Genomic DNA, 20,520 nt, shown 5'->3' with positions numbered 1-20,520 from the left:
GGCCGGGCCCTCCCCCTGCCCCGCCCCGCCCACCCCCAATTGGTGGTATAAATTCCGTCCCTTTGCCCCTTCCCCGCACAGCCTGCCTCGGACACCAGCACAGCCCTCCGTCTCTGCCCGCTCCTGGCAGGCCCTTCGGGAGCAAAGCGCACCAGCAAGCAGCATGGGTAAGGAGGGGGGTTTCTGACAACCGTCCGCTGACCACCCATGGCCCGCCCCGCAAGAAATGACAGAAAACCTGGAGGGGGAGCTGGTTAGGGGAGGGAGCGCCAGGCTCCGCTCTACCGGCCCGGCCCCGCCCCACCCCTGCACTTCCCAGCTTAGCCGAAGTACTGGAGGCGTCTGGGAAGGAAGGCAGAGGGACTGCTGGGAAGGGTGACTTTGGCCTCCCCACCCCCTCTGCTCCCAAGCTTCAGCCTGAGGCCAGGGAGCCTTTCTGCAGCTGAGAAAATAAGGGTAGGGGTACTTAGGAGGAGCTCTATGTCTCTGTCTGTTACCATAGGAGACAGACAACCCTGATTTCAGCCCAAAGCCAGCTTCTTACTGCAGGGAGTACGGAACGCAGGCCTTTGTGGCCAGGTTGCTCTTTAGCTACCCTGCCCCACCAATCACTTTGGGAGGGAAATCAGGGAGCCCCCCTCTCTCGGGGTGGGAGAGGGGCTGTTTCAGTGCCTCCCACCCTCTCAGTTCGCCAAGTCCTCCTACTCCCCCATCCATTGACTCCTGGATGTCAGGCTGAGGAAGAGTCTGGGTCTGGTTGGGAGTATTGAGGTCCTTGTCCCCTGTGGATCTGGCTCTTTTCTGGCAGAATGCCCAACAAACCAGCCTGGCCTTGGGAAAAGCCAATGAGCTTTCCCTTGGCTCATCTCAAACCCAAAGGCGTTCAGAGATCTTGCTTGAGATGCTTAAGACAGGGGGAATGTCCCCCCAGAAAGAGGACTGATGCTCAGTGGGGCCTAATTGGCACGCAGGGCCTGACCCTGACTCTCAGAAATGCTGTGTGGGATGTGGCAGTTAGGGTCTGGGATGGGGAGATGGTGCTGAGGGGCAATACCTCCTTCACACACCTCTTTCATACCTTTACTTCTCTCTCAGTCTCTGGTTTTGCAGATTTTACATCTCTGTCTTGATGTCTTGGACTTTTGAATCTCCTTCCCCTCCGCCTCACCTCCTGTGCCAAACCCAGATACAGCTTGGTTGTATAGCAGAACAAGTCTCCTTAATTCCTTTGGACTGGACCTCACTGTGTCCCATCCCAGCCCACAGCTCTCTCTCTGGGCACTGGGCACTGCCTGGGATTTCTGGCACAGTGCTACCCATATTTATACAACACCTCTCACTTAATAAAAGTACTTCTGAATACTTTGTCTTATTTGGCCTTCATAGCCACTTAGAGAAGAAGGTAAAATATTATTACCCCTTTTAGGTGAACAAAGGGGAGAAAATGGAGAGAGTAGATGTCACACCTGGACCTTGACACCACGCTTCTGAACTCTAAAATGCTGTTGCTGCCTCTCAGCCTCCTAAGTCACTTGGCTGCTGCAAGTAGGGGGACCTGGCTCCCTGGCTGAGGGCCTGAGCACAGACACCAGTGCAGGCTCGATTCTGGGGCAGTAGCCAGACTGGCCATGGGACCGGCAGGGAGGCCGTGTCAAGTCCTGTGAATTCCACTCCAGGATTTCTTTTGGCCTACAGCTCCCTCTGTTTATTCCTCAGCCTTTCCTCCTGGTTAGGCCCCAAATCCTGATGCTTAATGCCTGGTGGCAGCCCTCCTTCTCAGCGACTGACTTTGGTTCCTGACTTTGGTCCCATAGATCCACATGGCTTCTCTTGCCAGACTTCCAGGGACAAAGAGGGCCACTTCCTACAGCTCTGGTGGGTGGGCCTCTGAGCTTTCCAGGACTGGGCCAAACAACTTGCTTTACAGATAAAGGAAGTGGATGGGGCCCACCCAGTGGTAGAAACTGGTCTAAGGACATTCAGTTATTATCAGTCCAGCAGCCTTGAACTTCAGCCTCCTATCCCTTACCAGACCCTTGGTTATATAACCCAGGCTCTGGCCAGCAGCCCGGGGTCAGGACCCAGAGGGGAGGGAAGCAGGAAGTGTTCCAGCTCCTGGTTTAGATACCTTTCAGTGAAAGGAGCTGAACAGGCACCACCGTCACTCCCTGATGTCTGTTCCTTAAGAATAGCCAGGGTTTACGGGCTCCTAGCAGGCAAGTACAAAGCTGCACACTTGACTGCAGCTTCTTGTTTATTTCTCATAAAAGCCCATTGTGGTATTCTTATTACCCTCTTTTTACAGATGATGTGGGAACTGAGGCCAGGGAGGTTAGGTGATTTGCCTAAACTCCCATATGGCTAGTCAGTGACCAGCTGGGATTGGGGCCCAAGTCAATGTCATAACCACTGCACCACACTGCCTCTCCTGCACTCACCCTTCTCCTGCCTCCCCTGGGTCCTGCTCAAGGGTCTGTGCACCTTCAGGTCGTAGCTCTGCAGCTCTTCCCGCCATACCCACATACTCATCAGGGTTTTGAGGGTCTGGAGGGGACCTGAGACAGTGCCTCTGCCTTGGCCAGTGGCAGCCCGGGGCTTTGAGGGTCTCGGGTTGCAGTATGTAAGGAAGGAGGCTTCGTCCTTCAGAGCACGGTGCAGCCAACATGCCCCATTGTTTCCACAGCTACGAAATGTGGGAAGTGTGGACCTGGCTACCCTTCACCTCTGGAGGCCATGAAAGGTAAGTGTGCGAAGACTGAGAGCCAGCACCCCCAGGAGTAGGCAAGCCAGTGCCTGCTACCGATTCCACTGCTGACACACACCCTGCCTTGCCCCTGCCCTCGTCCCCACCCTGCCCCCCCCACCTCATGCTTTCTACCCTCTAGGACCCAGGGAGGAGATTGTCTACCTGCCCTGTATCTACCGAAACACAAACACTGAGGCCCCGGATTATCTGGCCACTGTGGACGTTGACCCCAAGTCTCCCCAGTATTGCCAGGTGAGGTGGGGCTTGGGCACCAGAGGACCCTCTGGCCCCTCCTCTAGCCCTGGCCCTGGCAGTGCCCTTTCCCTGCTCCATCTTTCTTCACCCTCCCTGGGTATGGTTGTTCAGGCTGTTCACTGCACAAGGGCACCCCCCCACCCATGGGCGGGGGCAGTGCTGAAAATGAAGTCTGTGCTGTTCTGCCAGGATGAAGTGGGTCCAGAGGGCCCCTTCTCCGAAAGCGCACAGAGGCGTGGTCTGGGTGAGCACTACCCCTGCCCGCTCTCCTATCCTAGGTCATCCACCGGCTGCCCATGCCCCACCTGAAGGACGAGCTGCATCACTCAGGATGGAACACCTGCAGCAGCTGCTTCGGGGACAGCACCAAGTCGCGCACCAAGCTGCTGCTGCCCAGTCTCATCTCCTCCCGAATTTATGTGGTGGATGTGGGCACCGAGCCCCGCGCTCCGAAGCTGCACAAGGCACGTCCTCTGCCCTAGCCAGCTCTGGGCCCCTAATGTGCCCGCCACCCAGGGCTGCCTGTGGGCAAGGAAGCCGCCCCTAAAGCAGCTCCCTCCAGCTCTTGTGCAGGGTCTGGGCTCAACTGCAGCGAGTGGGGCTAGACTTTGGAGGAGAGTTACCAGGTGTGCTGGGTCATCATCACCCAGGGGCACCACAGGGGAGGAAGGAGGCTCTCGTTTTTTCACTCTGAGCTGGAGAAGGAGCCTTTTCTGCCCCAGCCAGTTAGGAGCCCAGGGCTTCCCTTAGGCGGAGGCCTCTGATCCTTCCTTTCAACACTTTGTTGAGTGCCTTCTTTGTGCCAGGCACTCACTGCTGGGGGCTGGTGATACAAAGTTGACACTGGCATCCTCCCAGCCTGGGAGGAGCTTATGGTCTCAAAGGGCTGTGAGTGCCCTCAAGACAGGCAGGGTGAGAGAAGTCCATGTTTTCTGCTGGGGAGTTATCAGTCTCTGTGACGCCCCTGCTGCTCTGCAGACTCAGGCTTTGCCATATTCCTGCAGGGAAAATTGTGTCTGTTTCAGAGGAGGGTCAATAGATAGAAGTGTGGGAGGGGAGGAGTAAGGAGTGGGGACTCCTGGCCCTGTAAGATTCTGACGCCATTCCTTACCCTCTCCAGGTTGTTGAGCCCAAGGACATCCATGCCAAGTGTGACCTGGGCTACCTCCACACCACCCACTGCCTGGCCAGTGGGGAGGTGATGATCAGTTCCTTGGGAGACCCCAAGGGCAATGGCAAAGGTACCTGCCAGCATTGTAGGCACATCTGTGAGGGAAGCAAATCCCAAACTGAGGGAGGGATGGAATGACCTTCCAGGGAGAACCAGAGGGCGAGGTCTCATCCAATATTTACTTGACTATAGTTACTTGACTAGTCAAGTAACTTCAGTTGTTTCAATTATTTTTATGAAGGTGAGCCTTGAGTGATGAATTCACTTACGAGTTATAGTCAGAACTGTCTGCCGTGGGAAATGTGAGCAAGTACAGACACGGCCCCAGAAAACACGTGCATTTAATATCGGCCTTCATGAATTCATGAGCAAATCTCACAGTCCTTGAGATCCTTAATTGTTACAGCTACTTCTTCATTTATGGTATGATCAGAGCTTTCACATAAAATGTCTACTATGTGCCAGATACAACCTATGAGATAGATGCTACTGTGATCCCTGTGTTACAGATTAGGAAGCTGGGGCACAAACTGGCTGAGTAATTTACCCAAAGTCAGCCAGCTGTTAAGTCACAGAGCTGGAACTCAAACCCAGCAACATGGCTCCAGAATCTATGTCCTAATCACCATGCTGTGCTGCTTCTCTCCCAGCCTTACGTATTTCACCAGAGTTCCCCATCCAAGGGCTTGGAGTGAAATATCAGTTAAGGTCATCCAGTTAAAGTTACTGCATTAGACTCTATTTAACTGCTTTTTCCAGGAGATGGGATGCATGACATTCCTAGATTTAAGAACACTTAGGAGTAGACATCTATTTACATTTGCAAAGAAGTGGCAAGGTGTCATGACATACTCAGCTGGGGAAAAACATAGTGGGCATTCATGTGGAATTACAAATATAATTTTCTCTCTTAAAAAAAAATGGAGTGAGTGAGCAGAATGGAGGCTAGACTCTGGCAGGAACCCTACCCTGAAAGTAGGAGGCTAGGCAAAGGAAGCACAGGGTACAGAGTCCCAGAAGATCTTGGCTCAAGGGAGGAAAAATTTACCCTGTGGTCTGGGAGAGGGATGAACTTGATGGGAGGTAGGGGCACTAGAGTAAGTCCCCACCTCACCCGGCCCTCTGGGTGGGACCCTTTGGACAGGTATCCAAATTCAGCTCCTGAATTTAAGGATCTGGCAAACCCAGTGGGAGGAGGGGCACCAGGCAATGGGCTTGGAGCCTCTTGGACAGGCCTGGGCGTGAGGGCTGCGTACGGGTCACACCTCCACTAACTCTACCTTCCACCCTACTTCCTTCCCTGCTCAGGGGGTTTTGTGCTGCTGGACGGAGAGACGTTTGAGGTGAAGGGCACGTGGGAGCGGCCTGGAGGCGCTGCGCCTATGGGCTATGACTTCTGGTACCAGCCTCGACACAATGTCATGGTCAGCACTGAATGGGCAGCTCCCAAAGTCTTACAAGATGGCTTCAACCCCGCTGATGTTGAGGCGGGTGAGAATCCCCCACTACCCGTGGGCTGGCAGGAGCCTGGTCACACAAACCCCTGCTCTCTATTCCAAACCCCTACTCTCCAGCCCTCTTACTTCCCTCTTGTGGACCCCAGACTCTTGGGGTGATGATATAGGATGTGCTGAGTGCTCTGACTTGCTCAAGTGTCCTTCTGAGCCCTCCAACCCATTTTTCAACCTTCTCCCCCGTGCTGTACCCTGGCCTTGGCCCATGCCCTCCCGCCCTGATCCTGATTCCATCTTCCGGCTGCATCCCCACCCCAGGGCTGTATGGGAGCCACTTACATGTGTGGGACTGGCAGCGCCATGAGATGGTGCAGACCCTGACTCTACAGGACGGCCTCATCCCCCTGGAGGTCCGCTTCCTGCACAACCCAGCCGCTGATCAGGGCTTTGTGGGCTGTGCCCTCAGCTCCAACATCCAGCGCTTCTATAAGAATGAGGTGACGTACACTCTGGCCCTCTCCTCCTGGCAGTCCTGTCAGCACTCTGCCCGGCTTCCATAGCCATGACGCTCCCTTCTCCCTAGGAGTGATCCAGGCCTCCTCTGCCTGGCTCCACCAACCCAGGCTTCCCAGGAATAAAAAAACAAGGCCACCTGCCCTGCCTGTCTCCTCTCAGTCCTAGGCTAATTTCTCCCTAAGCCCTAACCGGCTATATTTATTTATTCATTCATTCAAAAAATATTTAGTGAGTCAGGCACTGTGTTAGGTGCTGGGAATACAGTGGTGAAGCAGACATGATCCCTGCCTTAAGGGGTTTGCATGGGGGTTAGACCTAGTGGCAAGAAGGCCCTGCATCTACTCTCTCCCTTTAGACGGTATGCCCTGGGGAGACCCAGATCTGACAGTCATCGCCCCGCTCTGACAGGCTCACCTCTCTGCCTCTTGACCCCAATGCAGGGAGGTACTTGGTCAGTGGAGAAGGTGATCCAGGTGCCCCCCAAGAAAGTGAAGGGCTGGATGCTGCCTGAAATGCCAGGTGAGTGCTCAGGGGAGTGTGGGAATGGGAAGGTTGATTCTCAGGCTGGGGAACAAGAGCCTTAAGGTGCCTCTGAACTGCAACCCCCCACCCAGGCCTGATCACTGACATCCTGCTGTCCCTGGACGACCGCTTCCTCTACTTCAGCAACTGGCTGCATGGGGATCTGCGGCAGTATGACATCTCTGACCCGCAGAGGCCCCGCCTCACGGGACAGGTGGGCCCTAGCAGGATGGAGAGGAAAGGAGGGAGGAAGTAGAAGTCTGGGTATGAGGTGGAGGGTATGAACTGGCTGGGCGATGATAAGGGGGGTGCAGGAAAAGCAAAGATGGGGGCTGAGGGATGGTTCAGGCCAGGACCATGGGGAATCGTGGCTAGACGTGGGGAATGAGGTTCTCTTCCTGCAATGTCCTAACCTCCCACCACTGTCCTCCTTTATGCTCTGCACCTCCCCACCCAGCTCTTCCTAGGGGGCAGCATTGTTAAGGGAGGCCCCGTGCAGGTGCTGGAGGACCAGGAGCTAAAATCCCAGCCAGAGCCCCTGGTGGTCAAGGTGAGGATCTCTCCGCCTGCTCATGGGCCCCTCAGATCCGTGCTGGAGAAGTGTGGGGGGAGGGGGCTGGGCAGCGGCTGAGCACATCCTTGGGGTTTGGGTGGTGCCACCGATTCCCACCTAGGATCTGTATGTAACCCTGGGGTCTGACCCCTGGTTTTCCCAAGGGGAAACAAGTGGCTGGAGGCCCTCAGATGATCCAGCTTAGCCTGGATGGGAAGCGTCTGTATGTCACCACGTCGCTGTACAGTGCCTGGGACAAGCAGTTTTACCCTGATCTCATCAGGTAAGGAGTGGACAGCCTGGGTTCCCCTCCCAGCCCTCCTCTCCCAGAGGGGTTTGGCTTTCTGGAGACTCCTTGGCTCCACTTCCAGATCTGCGCCCTCCTCAGGAACCCCTCTCCCTGCCCTCACACTTACCTAATTCTTGGGGGAAGGGGACGGGCCCCCTCTGACCTCTTTCTTCTCCCTCCTGTTTCTACCAGGGAAGGCTCTGTGATGCTGCAGATCGATGTAGACACAGTAAAGGGAGGGCTGAAATTGAACCCCAACTTCCTGGTAGACTTTGGGAAGGAGCCCCTCGGCCCAGCCCTGGCCCATGAGCTCCGCTACCCTGGGGGCGACTGCAGCTCTGACATCTGGCTCTGAAGTCCACTCCTTCTAGCCCCACTCCACATCCTGCACCCTCACTTCTGCAGGGACCCGGCTTCACTCTGCTCTCTCAGTCCCCAACCCTCAGCAGCTTATCCTCCCAAAGCCAAACTCAGGCTGTTGAAACGAATTGAGCCGTGTCTCTATCTACCCACAACTGTTGCGAGCTGCTCACTGAGCTCTTGGAAATTATTTCACTAAGAAATAAACTGGTGGAACTTTTCCTGAGATCACCTTGTCTTTGGGGGCACTGGGCCTACGACTCCTCCTCGGCCGACCCTCTGTATCTTGCACGGGAAAGTCCTGAAGAGGACCAGGGGGTGGGATGGTTATGATGACTAGTTCATACCAGTGATCACAGCACAATGCTAAGGGTGCCAGAATCTCACTTTTATGGCCAGACAGAACCTGAAGATTTTGGAGGTGGTTGTCACAAGGAGAGCTGACAGGAAGGAAGCTGTCAATCAGTGTTCCTAAACTTTTTTTTTTTTTAATTCGTGCTTTCTTTTAATGAGCCTAAAATCTCACCCAACACCCCCAGGAGAATGTAATGTGCCCCCTCACACACAGGAGATACCCTAGACCCCTGACGTAGATGGTGTCATCAGTTGAACACACTGTTCTGAGGAGGTTAGGTGTGTCACCTCCTACCTGGCAGACAGGAACACGACGGGGCAGGAGGGCTGGGAACATCAAGGTAACCAACCCAACACACTAGGCCCTGGCATTCTTCTTTCCTCACCTGGACAGTGTTTTAGAACCTTGCCCAAATCAGAGATGCCTCCTTTCTCTGCACTAAGTCTTTAGTTGTTTATAAGAGGAATGGGATGGAAGTTTCAGGAATCTAAGAGACAGCAGCCAAGCAGTAGTAATTCTAAGGTAATTTTTTAAATTTTTTAATTTATTTATTTTTGGCTGTGTTGGGTCTTCGTTGCTGTGTGTGGGCTTTCTCTCGTTGCAGTGAGCAGGGGCTACTCTTCGCTGCCGTGTGCAGGCTTCTCATTGCGGTGGCTTCTCTTGTTGCGGAGCGTGGGCTATGGGCACACGGGCTTCAGTAGTTTTGGCATGCTGGCTCAGTAGTTGTGGCTCGCGGGCTTTAGAGCACAGGCTCCGTAGTTGTGGTGCATGGGCTTAGTTGCTCCATGGCATGTGGGATCTTCCTGGACCAGGGCTTGAACCCATGTCCCCTGCATTGACAGGCAGATTCTTAACCACTGCGCCACCAGGGAAGCCCCCAAAGCCCCCAAAGCCTCCAAGCAGTAATTCTATTGACTCCTTTACTCTCTACCCAAGACAGTACCAAGCAACATTCAGGTATTAATCTACATTCTTTTCAGTCTTCCGCGAAAGTGTCTTTGTTTTAAACACTGGAGTAGTCTAAGACCCCCGATATGGCCAGGCCCCCACAAGAATGTATTACACTTTCTTTCCCCTTTGAGGTCTTGAAACATGCTCCCTGAACTATCTACTTCAACTCGAGTCCTGATTCCCTCCCGCTGCCTTACCTGCCATCTGGGCCAGGTTGCCATATCCCTGGGAAAGCCCTTCTTCCCTGACAGCTCCGGGTTAGGGGCCTCCTGCACTTTACCTCAGCATGAACATATGTCACATTATATTGAAAATCCCTGCTTCCTCCCAATACCCAGCTTGGATAATAGCACATAGTGTGCCTTAATGAATAAGTGACTATAAAAGATGATTGAGTTACAGGGAGCCTTGGGTTTTACTGGGTCTTAACAGAAGTCAATCCTAGGTTTCTACCCTGTCCTTTTCAATAACCAAACTTCTTCAGAAAGAATTTGCCTTGGGATAAGCAAATAGTTGATGAGGAAACGTCCTTTACAAAATTTCAGCTAGTAGACAGGAATGCATGGTCCTGGTGAGTCACCACCCCAGCACCCCAGGTGGTTAGGCCCCGGGGATCTGGCCCTGTGGGGAGGGGTAGGCATTAGCTCCCCCAGTGTGTGAGAGCCTGTGGGAGCTGGATTCCATGTCCTCTCATTCCCCGGGACATCAACCACTGCCCCTAAATCGATGCCCCCACCTGACGCAAACATAAAATGAAAAAAACAGCCAACCAACCAAACAACAATAACAAAGAATTTCGTCTAGTAAATTCAGAAGGAGTGACAGAATTTGGATAGAACCAATTTGTAACCTCTAATGACAACTGGATCCAGGCAATGATCATCAGTGGCTGCTAAAACCATTTAATGAAAGACTGAAATGGGGCTTCATAATGTATAGATCAGGCGACAAAACCTGAATACACCATTCAATCTTTACCTCACGAAAAGAGTACTTCCTGTGACGCAATAGGAAGTACATAGCACCACCTATGAAGTATTCTTGCCAAAAAGCCAAAATTTATCTGATGAAGCCTGCAGAGCTCACAATCAGTTTACAGAAAATACAGGAGACAGAAGAACAAGTTTTAAAAACCTAAAAACACTATAAAGGTGAAATCATAAAAATGCAGTATGTTGGAAATTCTATAGAGCAAATGACCAGTTTCCTCAACAAATACATTGAGAGAGAGAGAGAGAAAGCGTATAGATTAGAAAGACTTAAGAAACATCAACCAAGGGTCTTCCCTGGTGGCACAGTGGTTGAGAGTCCGCCTGCCAATGCAGGGGACGCGGGTTCATGCCCCGGTCTGGGAAGATCCCACATGCCGCGGACCTGCTAGGCCCGTGAGCCATGGCCGCTGAGCCTGCGTGTCGGGAGCCTGTGCTCTGCAATGGGAGAGGCCACAACAGCGAGAGGCCCGCTTACCGCAAAAAAAAAAAAAAAAAAAAAGAAAGAAACATCAACCAAAACCAAATGCAATGCAATGTGTGGACCTTGCTGATACTGATTTGAACATATCAACAAAAGAGTAGCCCCCACTCGCTGCAACTAGAGAAAGCCCATGCACAGCAACAAAGACCCAATGCAGTCAAAAACAAATAAATAAATAAAATATATATTAGTAGGCAATGTATAATAGCACCTAAGAGCAAATTCTGAATCCAGGAAGCCCAGTTCAGATCCTAACTCCATCACTTACTGTGTAAACTTGGGCAAATTATTAATCTCTCAATGCCTCAGTCTCCTTATCTGTAAAATGGGGATAATCTATCAGATGATTATCCTATCTGATAGAGTTGCTACAAGATAAAAAGGTAACATGTGAGGCCCTTAGAACAATCCTCAGCACGTTAAGCTCTGTATAAATATTTGCTGTTATGATGATGCTTATCAGACAATTTTTATTGTTACTTCTCAGGGCAAGGACCATTGTAGGTTATTCAGCTTTGTATCCCCAGCTATTAGCATAACACCTGGCATAAATGAATAGCCAGTTGCCTGTTTTTCCCATCTCTAGCCTCCCCAGCCTCCCCACTCAACCTCACCTTTCTACAGTGCTGTCAAAATAATCTCCCTTACATAGCTATGATACTTTTTCTCCCTTTGCTAAAGCTTCCACTTATTCTTTGCCACCTGCAAATTCCTAAGCCAGCATAATTTACCCCAAATTTTTTTTCCAGTTAAAGTGCTCTATATTCCCCTTCATACCAAACAGTGGTGTTTGGGGTATCTTTCCATCAGTCTATACCCATATTTGTATCTGAGCACCTGCAAATCTATGCAATCTAGGGCAGTGTTCAAGAGAATGGGCTCTGGGACTTCCCTGGTGGTTCAGTAGTTAAGAATCCGCCTGCCAATGCAGGGGACACGGGTTCAAGACCTGGCCTGGGAAGAGTCCACATGCCACGGAACAACTAAGCCCGTGTGCCACAACTACTGAGCCTGTGCTTTAGAGCCCACGTGCTTCAACTACTGAAGCCCGTGCACCTAAAGCCCGTACTCTGCAACAAGAGAAGCCACAGCAATAAGAAGCCTGTGCACCACAACAAAGAGTAGCCCCTGCTCACTGCAACTAGAGAAAGCCTGCGCGCAGCAGCTCGCAGAAACGAAGACCCAACGCAGCCAAAAATAAATAAATAAAATAAATAAGTTTATTTTAAAAAGAGAGAGAGAGAGAATGGGCTCCGGAGGCAGACTGTCTGACTTTGGATCCTGATTCCAGCACTAATTAACAATGTAACTGTGGACAAGTCTCTTCACCTCTCCAAATCTGTTTCCTTGTCTGTAAAATGGAGGCAATAATAGCTCCTACTTAAAACCGAGGTGTTTAACATTTGGTCTGGTATCTGGCACACAGTTAACCAATAAATTTTAGCTGTTATTAGAAAACCTTCCTGCCAGTATATTCTTATTTCCCCAACTCTGCGATCCTCTGGGTTCCCCCGCTACCCACAGAAGCTGGTAGTAGGGAAATGGAAGCTGCAAAGGGCAATGGTCATGAAATCAGGCAACACTGCTGTCCTCTTTACAAAAGCACAATGACGATGCGACTGGAGAACTATAAGTCAGGACTATAAATATACTGATAGTTTTGGGTGTAACATATCTGCTGTGCAAAACAAAATACTGTACTCCATTCAAAGGGTGGTTACCCTTGAGTCTGTGACCTCTGAAATTAGATGCACCACTTGGTCTGTTCCTGCATTTTTCATGGCAGAGGGTTCATTGTTTTCATCTGATTCATGACCTTAAAAAGCCTCAACTAAGAGAGTGAAGAACCCTTGACCTTTCAGTACAATGTTCTCTGAGGAGAAGAAATTCATGTGGGCATCCGGCACCCCCTGGAGAAGTCAGTCAAAATTCCAGTGTTCACTGACTGCAGAAGTTTGGGGATGCAAAGGCATTAGCAACTCTGGAAGGAGATAAACCTAGGAACACTACGGGCACTTTAGCTTAATGTGGTACAGCTACTGAGGTTTGGCGGCCTCCATCAGTGAGGAATGTGAGCCCGTGTTTGCAGGTTTGTTGTTGAGTGTCTTCATGTGTGTTGGCTGGTGAGGGCTGGGAGGAATGGTTCAACTTGTTTTTCATCAAAAGGGGATAATGTGAGCTTACAGCGAACTTCCATCACTACTACCTATAATTTTCTAGTTATTTTATCATCCATTGAATCTTTTCTTCCAGTAGCTCTGACGACCGAAGGCAAAACTGAAACACGGAAGGAGAAAGCAAAAGCAAAGAAAGCTCCAAAAGGAGGCGAGCACCCGGTCTTTCGTCCTGCGGTCCCTTTAAGAGAAGAACCTCTTGGGACCGGCAGTCCCAACCGACCCCAGTTTTAACCGAAACCTAACCCGGACTTCCCCCTCTTGACTCAAATAAGACCAACTTTGGATTTTCCCTCCCCTATTGACCAATCAGATTCTGTTACCAGGCAGACTTTAGCTGCCGCCGGTGCGAGCCCGGCGCCTTCTGTCTCCGGGTGGCAGCAACAACCAATGATATAACAGGCCGTCTGAGTATCTAGGCAGATCGGGGCTGTTCCAGCCATTCAGAAAAAAGAAAATAAAGCAACGCACGAGCCCGCTGGGCCAGGACCGTGGGGCTGGGCTGGAGTGAAGGTGGCTGCGAGGTAGTTTCTCTTTCTCCCTTACCTTTATTGTTGCTTGTGTTGGAAGGCGACTGGTCAAAGGTAGGGAGGGCGCAATATGAGTTGGGAGGAGAGCAGAAAAAGATTTTGGCTGTATTTTCAACTGCTTCTTCACCCATGTGCACGTGCCCCGCATCTGGGACCCCATTCCCCCAGCCGGGTTTCCTACGCCCAGCCCAGGAGTTCCGCTACCCTGAACCCCTCACTTTGCAGCAACGCGGCATTGAATGGAGGGGGAAGGGAGGGAGGTGGGGGCGCGCATCAGGATGGGATGTTGAGGGAGATGACGTAGGGGCCGGCGACGTGGGGAGGGGGAGCTGCGGGGGAAGCCGTGGCGAGATTAAGTAATGAGAACTTGGGCCCAGTTTTTTCCAAGCCTGGAAGGGCAGAAAATGTTCGTATCCTTTCTGACCTCCCAGGCAAATTCAGTGGTGAGGAGCATATTAGAGAATTAAACAACTTTGTCTTGTGGTTGTTATTGTTGTTTTTGAGGAGAAGGAGGGCAGTATGGGGTCAGAGGCAGAAATGAAATTTTCTTTCTAACGTGGATTCCCAAACCCCCCTATCTCTTCCTTTACAGTTTTCCACATTTAGGAGACTGCAGAAAGGTGGGGCAGATAGAATGGAGATGGCAAAGATCTCTGGGTATATATGGCCCTGGAGAAGTAATGGAATAATTTCTAATTTTTGGAGAAGGCGAGTTTTAGAAAAAGACCACTGGGGAAATTTGGAGGCTTTCTTTCTGTTTTTCTGTCTTCCTGGTTAGAGAGATGAGGAGTGCCCTGGGGCCTCCGGGGTGGGGTGGGGAGGGAAGTTAAATCTTCTTGTCCTGTCTCCTCCCAACTCCAGCCCTCATGCCGGGATGGCAGAAGATGAACCTGATGCTAAGAGCCCAAAGACTGGGGGAAGGGCCCCCTCAGGTAGTGCTGAGGCAGAGGAACCCACCACCATCCTTCAGAGGCTCCGAGGTACCATTTCGTAAGTACTCATCACCACCTCTAAACCTCGTTCCGGACCTGGGGATAGATCCCTGTAGCACTTCACTTCCTCTGTAGATGATCTCCCCCTCCCAAGCAAGTGCATCTGACCAGGGGAGATTCTTCATCATGGTAGCAGTTCTTGAGCACCCGCTAGGCTTTTCAGACCTCTTCCTCTCCCTGGCAGTCAGACATAGGGATGGGGAAAAATCTTGTGTATGACCTCCAGCTTTCTCCTCTTCTCCGCAGCAAGGCCGTGCAGAACAAAGTAGAGGGAATCCTGGTGAGTATTTTGGGGAAGAGGGCAACAGGCAGATAGAATTGGTGGGAGATGAGGTTGGTGAGGATATGGGTAAGAAAGGTTTATGCGAGTCAGTGTTGTCTACCCTGTCAGAAGATAATTGGCCTTGCAACTTGCTATCACTTTGACCTAGAGCATCTCACTTCATCTCTGTGACCTCTTGTGTAGAAGCCCAATAGAAATAAAATCAGAGGTGATCCCCTCCGCTCCCCTTCTCACCTTGGTAGCCCCTAAGGGCTCCTCAGGGCACAGCCTCAAATCATTTCTAAGGTTCTTTGTCAGCCTGCCAGTCACTAAGTCAGCTGGACTTTATAGTAATGATCGGAGGGTCCTACCTTGGGTCCTTCTTGGCCTTATTATTTCTCCTGCCTCTGTTCCTCCCTGCCTCAGCAAGATGTACAGAAATTCTCAGACAACGACAAGCTGTATCTCTACCTTCAGCTCCCCTCAGGGCCCAGTACTGGAGACAAAAGGTAGGTTTGGTGCTAGAATTTTAGATATCAGAGGTTCTGATTCTTCAAGAAAGGCTCCCTAAAAAGGGGCAGGGTGAATAGGAATCCTCATAACAGTATCCTTAGTGGGGAAGAAAAGTCCCTGACCTGCCTTGGTTTACCAGGGGAAGGTGGATTCTGGATGAACTGATTCAGTCCAGCACTACTGAGGTGATAATCTGGATAGAACCAGGGCAACTGTTGGGATGTTAGTAATACTTGTCTCTTTTACTTCTCTTGCAGCTCAGAGCCAAGTACACTCAGCAATGAGGAGTACATGTATGCTTATAGGTGGATCCGCAACCACCTAGAAGAGCATACTGACACCTGCCTGCCAAAACAAAGTGTTTATGATGCCTATCGGTGGGTGCATGGGGGGTGGGTGGGATGGTGGGCACAGGAGTACCCCCTCATCCCTGGAGGGCTCCCTGCCTTGATAGAGCCTGACTTCTTAAAGGGTTTCCCAACCTTCAACCCCAGGGACCCTCTGAACCCACTCCCAAACCTCCTTCTCTGAGTATCTTCCCACTCTGTCCCCCACGCACTCAGGAAGTACTGTGAGAGTCTCGCCTGTTGCCGCCCACTCAGCACAGCCAACTTTGGCAAAATCATCAGAGAGATCTTCCCTGACATCAAAGCCCGAAGGCTTGGTGGCCGGGGCCAGTCCAAGTATCCTTGACTGGAGAGGTTGTGCTAGAGGACCCGGGGAGGAAAACTTAGTATGTGAAGGGACAGGACTGGAAACAGCACAACCTTCCTAAGGGGCTTGGAGACCCCCACGTGTTGGTTATCCCTTAACTTAAACATCAGATATTGCTACAGTGGCATACGAAGGAAGACCTTGGTATCTATGCCGCCCTTGCCTGGACTTGACCTAAAGGGCTCTGAGAGTGTAAGTAACAACCCTCCGACTGCACTCTTCTCTCCAAGGTAGAAGTCAGAGGACTTTGGGCGATGTTTTGAGGCCTGACACAGCCTAGGTCATTCTGCACACAGTTTCTGGGTATATGGGGCATGCCCTTCTGCCTACCCTACAGCTGAGGCAGAGGAGGGAGAGAATTTGTGGGTTTCTGGGATGGGTTGATAGAGGCTACTACCATCCCTAGTCTGGTCTTACTTATGGTCAACACTGTCTGAGAGGTGTGGAGGGTCCTTTGTTCAGAGTGTGTTTGGGCGTGTCCTTCCCACCTGCAGCCAGAAATGGGCCCAGAAGTAACCCCAGCACCTCGGGATGAACTGGTTGAAGCAGCCTGTGCCCTGACCTGTGACTGGGCAGAGCGAATCCTGAAACGGTCCTTCAGTTCCATCGTTGAGGTCGCCCGCTTCCTGCTACAGCAGCATCTCATCTCTGCCCGATCTGCACACGCCAATGTGCTCAAGGCTATGGGGCTTGCTGGTGAGTGGACCCCCTCTTATGTTCTGAGAAACCCTCAGCCACTTTCAACCTCAAAGGCCCTCCCACATCTAGGATAGAGACACCTTGGATTTGCCTTCTATTCCTAGAGAGCCTTCTAGGACATACCTTAGACCACCTTCTTTTCCCTGCCTCTACCAGTCAGTCAGTCAGAATCGCCTCCCTCCTCCATTCTGTTTCCTCCTCACCTTGTTACCTTTTCTGGCACCTCTGCAGAAGAGGATGAACATGCCCCTCGGGAACGGTCATCTAAATCCAAGAATGGTGTAGAGAATCTGGAGGGCGGAGCCCATAAGAGACCAGAGAGACAGGCCCAGGTAAGGAAGTTGATGTCCTTGACCTTGCTCCCCTGGGTCCAGTACTTTTTCACCTCCTGTGTCTGTATTTCCTCCGCTGTCCAGTCTTCCCACTTTTTATGTTCTTCTCTTTACTTTTTAGCCTCCTAAGGAGCTGGACCCCCGGGCTGGGGCTGGCCCCCCAGCACGTGGAGAGCGAAAGAAGAGTGTAGTGGAGAGCCCAGCGCCAGCAGCCAATAACCCACAGGTTAATGCCCTAGTGGCCCGGCTGCCTCTGCTTCTCCCTCGGGCCCCTCGCTCACTTATTCCACCAATCCGAGTCTCTCCACCCGTCCTGGCCCCCAAGCTTTCTTCAAGCACTCTGAAAATGGCTACACTCCCTCTGCCCCCTAGAGCTGGGGGACCCCAAGCAGCTGTGCCCATCATTAACATGATCTTACCTACTGTTCCTGCTTTGCCTGGACCTGGACCTGGGCCTGGGCCTGGGCAAGCTCCACCTGGGGGGCTCACTCAGCCAAGGGGCACAGAGAACAGGGAAGTGGGCATAGGTGGTGACCCGGGACCCCATGACAAGGGTGTGAAGAGGACAGCTGAAGTACCTGTGAGTGAGGCCAGTGGGCAGGACCCACCAGCTAAAGCAACAAAGCAGGATATAGAGGATACAGGAAGTGATGCCAAAAGAAAACGGGGGCGCCCTCGAAAAAAATCAGGTGGAAGTAGGGAAAGGAATTCTACCCCTGACAAGTCAGCAGCTGCTGTGGACTCTGCCCAGTCCTCAAGGTTACCACTGGAGACGTGGGCCTCTGGAGGGGAAGGCAACTCAGCTGGAGGGTCAGAGAGGCCAGGGCCAATGGGAGAGGCTGACCTTGTCCAAGGTCAGGAGGATGGTGCTGTTTCCAGAGGAGGAAGGGGCCCCAGTTCCCGGCATGCCAAAGAAGCAGAAGATAAAATTCCGCCTGTCACCCCGAAAGTGAGTGTCATCAAGGGCAGTAGAAGCCAAAAGGAGGCTCTTCATTTGGTCAAGGAAGAGGTAGACACTGCAGCACAGGGTAATAAAGACTTAAAGGGGCATGTGCTTCAAAGCTCCTTATCCCATGAGTGAAAAGACCCCAAAGCAATACCCCCATGATAGGTATGTGGGGAGGAGTGCTATGTTAACTCTACCTGTCTGCCTAGTAGAGGTCCTTCTTTGCACTTGCTTCTCACTTGGCTCTTCATTCTCTTCTGTATAGACAGCTGAGGCACCCTGTCTTGCATAGTGCCTGGTTCTTGCCTCTTACCTTTCCAGCTCAATACCCTTGGCTTTAGAGTCGCTAATAAATCTGTACTGACCATCTTACCTGGATCCCTGTGCTATCCTGTGGAAATATAGGGATGGAGTATGATGAATGTATAGGTTAGGCATCTTTCAATTTTAAATCATAGAAAACCTAACTCAAACTGGCTTAAAACTAAAAATTTATTGGCTCACGTGACTGGAAAGTCCAGAGGTAGTGCTGGCTCCAGGTAAAGCTGATCCAGTGGCTCAGTATGTCTCTAAATACCTGATTGATTTTCTTTCCCTACTGTTCTACCTTCTGTAGTATCAAGCCTGGTCCACCTCATGGCTGCCAGCACTCCTAGGATTACATGTTTTCCTCATTTATGTCCAGCCAGAAAAAGAGGGCATCTTTGTGCCAGGAATCCTAGCAAAAGCCCTAAGATTCACTCTGGTTAGGCCAGCCTGGGTCACATGCCTGCCCCTAACCAATCACTGTGGCCAGGAGTTTGGTATATGCTAATTTGCTTATTTATTCTACATCATGGACTGTACCTTTCGAAAAAAGGGCAGGATCAGCCTCCTTAGAATCACATAGATCCCTAAATGGAAACTGGGAGTGTGGAGTTCCTGGGGAGACAGCTGACACCTAGCCACTGCTATGAAGTACCTGTGGTTTTAGCTTGCTAGGCTGAGATCAGCTATACCTGCTTCCTCTTTTCCAAATAGTCTCGCATTTTCCTTACTGCAGCTATAATCTCTTTCCTTTTGTTCCAGTCTCAGAAGGAATGAGAGGGAAATCATTCTTCTTTAGGGACTATCTCTTTAGTCTCATTTAGATGACAGTCCCCTTTCTTTACATCTCAGAGATGGATAGCCTTCCTTTTCCTGTTTCCGAATTTTAGGTTTCTCCTCATTCCTGCTTCCCTGTCCCCCACCCTACTGCCTCTTTCACCATGTAGAGTGAAAGATTTACTCCCTAGTCGTTTTATTAAATTCATTCTGTATCCACCAGGTGTCAGTCTCTTGTCATGTATGTGTCAGGACTTAGCCAGGATTGTGGGGCTTAGGCTATGTGTATGGAAGGGGGTAGCTACGCATATCAGGGAGCACCAGTAGGAAGGGAATCCAGGTATGTATTTGGAAAAAGCAGTAAACCAGCTGATATTACTTGAGGACCTACTGTGTCTTCTGCATAGGGTAGCTTCTGTCAGGGATTCTCAGTTTTCTTTCAGGGAGCCTTCATTCATTTGTTCATTTATTTCCACCATTGCAGATTTTTAAAAATTACAATATGTAATGTTTGATATCTATAAAGAATATATTTAAAATGGATAAATTATGAAGCATAATAATTAAATGACCCATCACCCAGTTTGTACATTAAAACATTAGAAATACCATTGAATTTCTTGTGTTCTTCTCCTGTCCTATCCTTCTTCTCCCTAGAGGTAACCATTATCCTTAATTTCGTGTTTATTAATTACCTGCCATATATATATATATATATATATATATATATATATATATACTTTCCATGTATGTATATATTCTTTAAAAATGTATTGTTCAGTTTTGCTTTTTAGCTTTACAAAATTTTATTCCCTAATACTCCCCTGTGGTTTGCTTTTTTATTTCACTTAACATTATTTCTAAGATTCGTCCATGTTGTTGTAGATAGCTATTATTTGTTCGTTTTTATCCATATAATATTTCAAGTGCATAAACCACAATTTACCCATCCACCTATCAGTGGACATTTGGGTTGTTCCCAGTTTTTTGCTGTTACAAATGATGCTGCTACTAACATTCTTGTACAGGTTAGTGCCTTTGTTTTTATTTTTATTTATTTATTTATTTATTGGCCATGTTGGGTCTTCATTGCTGCATGCGGGCTTCCTCTAGTTGTGGTGAGCAGGGGCTACTCTTCGTTGCAGTGCACAGCCTTCTCATTGCGGTGGCGTTGAGGAGCACGGGCTCTAGGCACGTGGGCTTCAGTAGTTGTGGCATGCAGCCTCAGTAGTTGTGGCTCACAGGCTCTAGAGCACAGTCTCAGTAGTTGTGGCGCACGGGCTTAGTTGCTCCGCGGCAAGTGGGATCTTCCTGGACCAGGGGTCAAACCTGTGTCCCCTGCATTGGCAGGCAGATTCTTAACCACTGTGCCACCAGGGAAGTCCCAGTGCCTTTGTTTTTAGTAAGATTTCTAAGGTTTCTAAGATGGTTCCTTTGGTCTGTACACCCTCTGAGTTGGAGACTGTTCCCTCTTGCTCATTCTCTAAAAGGGTTTACATCAGATTGAAATGAACTGTCCTTTGAAATTTTGATAAAACTTACTTGGTAAGCCCTCTGAACCTGGCATTTCTTTGTGGGAAATATTTTAACTATTGATTTAATTTCTTTAATAATTATAGGCTATTTGGGC

The 20,520-nt window shown here is 50.4% G+C and overlaps 2 protein-coding genes and 1 long non-coding RNA gene across 12 annotated transcripts in view; 2 read left to right on the top strand and 1 right to left on the bottom strand.

The window, feature by feature from the left end:
• SELENBP1 (selenium binding protein 1) overlaps positions 1-8,087 on the top strand; it is a 52,917-nt gene extending 44,830 nt beyond the window's left edge. For 3 of the 5 annotated variants that reach the window (XM_067036012.1, XM_059080255.2, XM_067036006.1), the window contains 12 exons: positions 82-167; positions 2,684-2,740; positions 2,886-2,998; positions 3,280-3,465; positions 4,122-4,242; positions 5,481-5,663; positions 5,945-6,123; positions 6,583-6,661; positions 6,757-6,878; positions 7,122-7,214; positions 7,382-7,500; positions 7,699-8,087. In XM_067036012.1, the coding sequence (XP_066892113.1) occupies positions 164-167; positions 2,684-2,740; positions 2,886-2,998; positions 3,280-3,465; positions 4,122-4,242; positions 5,481-5,663; positions 5,945-6,123; positions 6,583-6,661; positions 6,757-6,878; positions 7,122-7,214; positions 7,382-7,500; positions 7,699-7,861 (1,419 nt within the window). In that variant the 5' untranslated portion in view covers positions 82-163 and the 3' untranslated portion in view covers positions 7,862-8,087. The remainder of the gene's footprint in view (positions 1-81; positions 168-2,683; positions 2,741-2,885; positions 2,999-3,279; positions 3,466-4,121; positions 4,243-5,480; positions 5,664-5,944; positions 6,124-6,582; positions 6,662-6,756; positions 6,879-7,121; positions 7,215-7,381; positions 7,501-7,698) is intronic. The other 2 variants (XM_067036017.1, XM_067036024.1) reach the window with 1 other exon arrangement.
• LOC131766646 (uncharacterized) overlaps positions 1-20,520 on the bottom strand; it is a 32,176-nt gene that overhangs the window by 5,701 nt on the left and 5,955 nt on the right. Inside the window, exon 1 of one of the 3 annotated variants that reach the window (XR_010841048.1) lies at positions 13,366-13,590. The exons of 1 other annotated variant lie outside the window; for it this stretch is intronic. This is a non-coding gene — a long non-coding RNA (uncharacterized lncRNA). Of the gene's footprint in view, positions 1-8,747; positions 9,052-13,365; positions 13,591-20,520 lie in introns of those variants that run through there. One more of the 3 variants, XR_010841046.1, reaches the window with a different exon arrangement.
• Positions 13,248-19,114, top strand: RFX5 (regulatory factor X5). Of its 4 annotated transcripts, none has more exons than XM_059080058.2 (10): positions 13,248-13,343; positions 14,211-14,339; positions 14,588-14,621; positions 15,030-15,112; positions 15,374-15,493; positions 15,680-15,799; positions 15,941-16,022; positions 16,325-16,526; positions 16,761-16,861; positions 16,983-19,114. In XM_059080058.2, exons 2-10 carry the CDS (start codon positions 14,224-14,226, stop codon positions 17,940-17,942), a joined length of 1,818 nt encoding a protein of 605 aa, XP_058936041.1. In that variant the 5' UTR covers positions 13,248-13,343; positions 14,211-14,223; the 3' UTR covers positions 17,943-19,114. The 4 variants fall into 4 exon arrangements, with proteins under 4 accessions (XP_058936041.1, XP_058936042.1, XP_066892076.1 ...); XM_059080059.2 differs by having other exon boundaries at positions 13,297-13,403; XM_067035975.1 differs by lacking the exon at positions 13,248-13,343 and adding an exon at positions 13,647-13,792.

The sequence above is a fragment of the Kogia breviceps genome, chromosome 1 (assembly GCF_026419965.1).
Source record: "Kogia breviceps isolate mKogBre1 chromosome 1, mKogBre1 haplotype 1, whole genome shotgun sequence".
NCBI lineage: Eukaryota > Metazoa > Chordata > Mammalia > Artiodactyla > Physeteridae > Kogia > Kogia breviceps.
Note: the sequence above shows the minus strand (reverse complement) of the source record. Positions and strands in the feature narration are given on the sequence as shown.

Coding starts and splice junctions, on each gene's coding strand:
- RFX5 (XM_059080058.2), top strand. CDS start 14,224: ATGGCAGAAGATGAACCTGATGCTAAGAGCCCAAAGACTGGGGGAAGG. Junction 15,113..15,373: donor CCCAGTACTGGAGACAAAAG/GTAGGTTTGGTG, acceptor CTTCTCTTGCAG/CTCAGAGCCAAGTACACTCA. Junction 15,494..15,679: donor AGTGTTTATGATGCCTATCG/GTGGGTGCATGG, acceptor CCACGCACTCAG/GAAGTACTGTGAGAGTCTCG.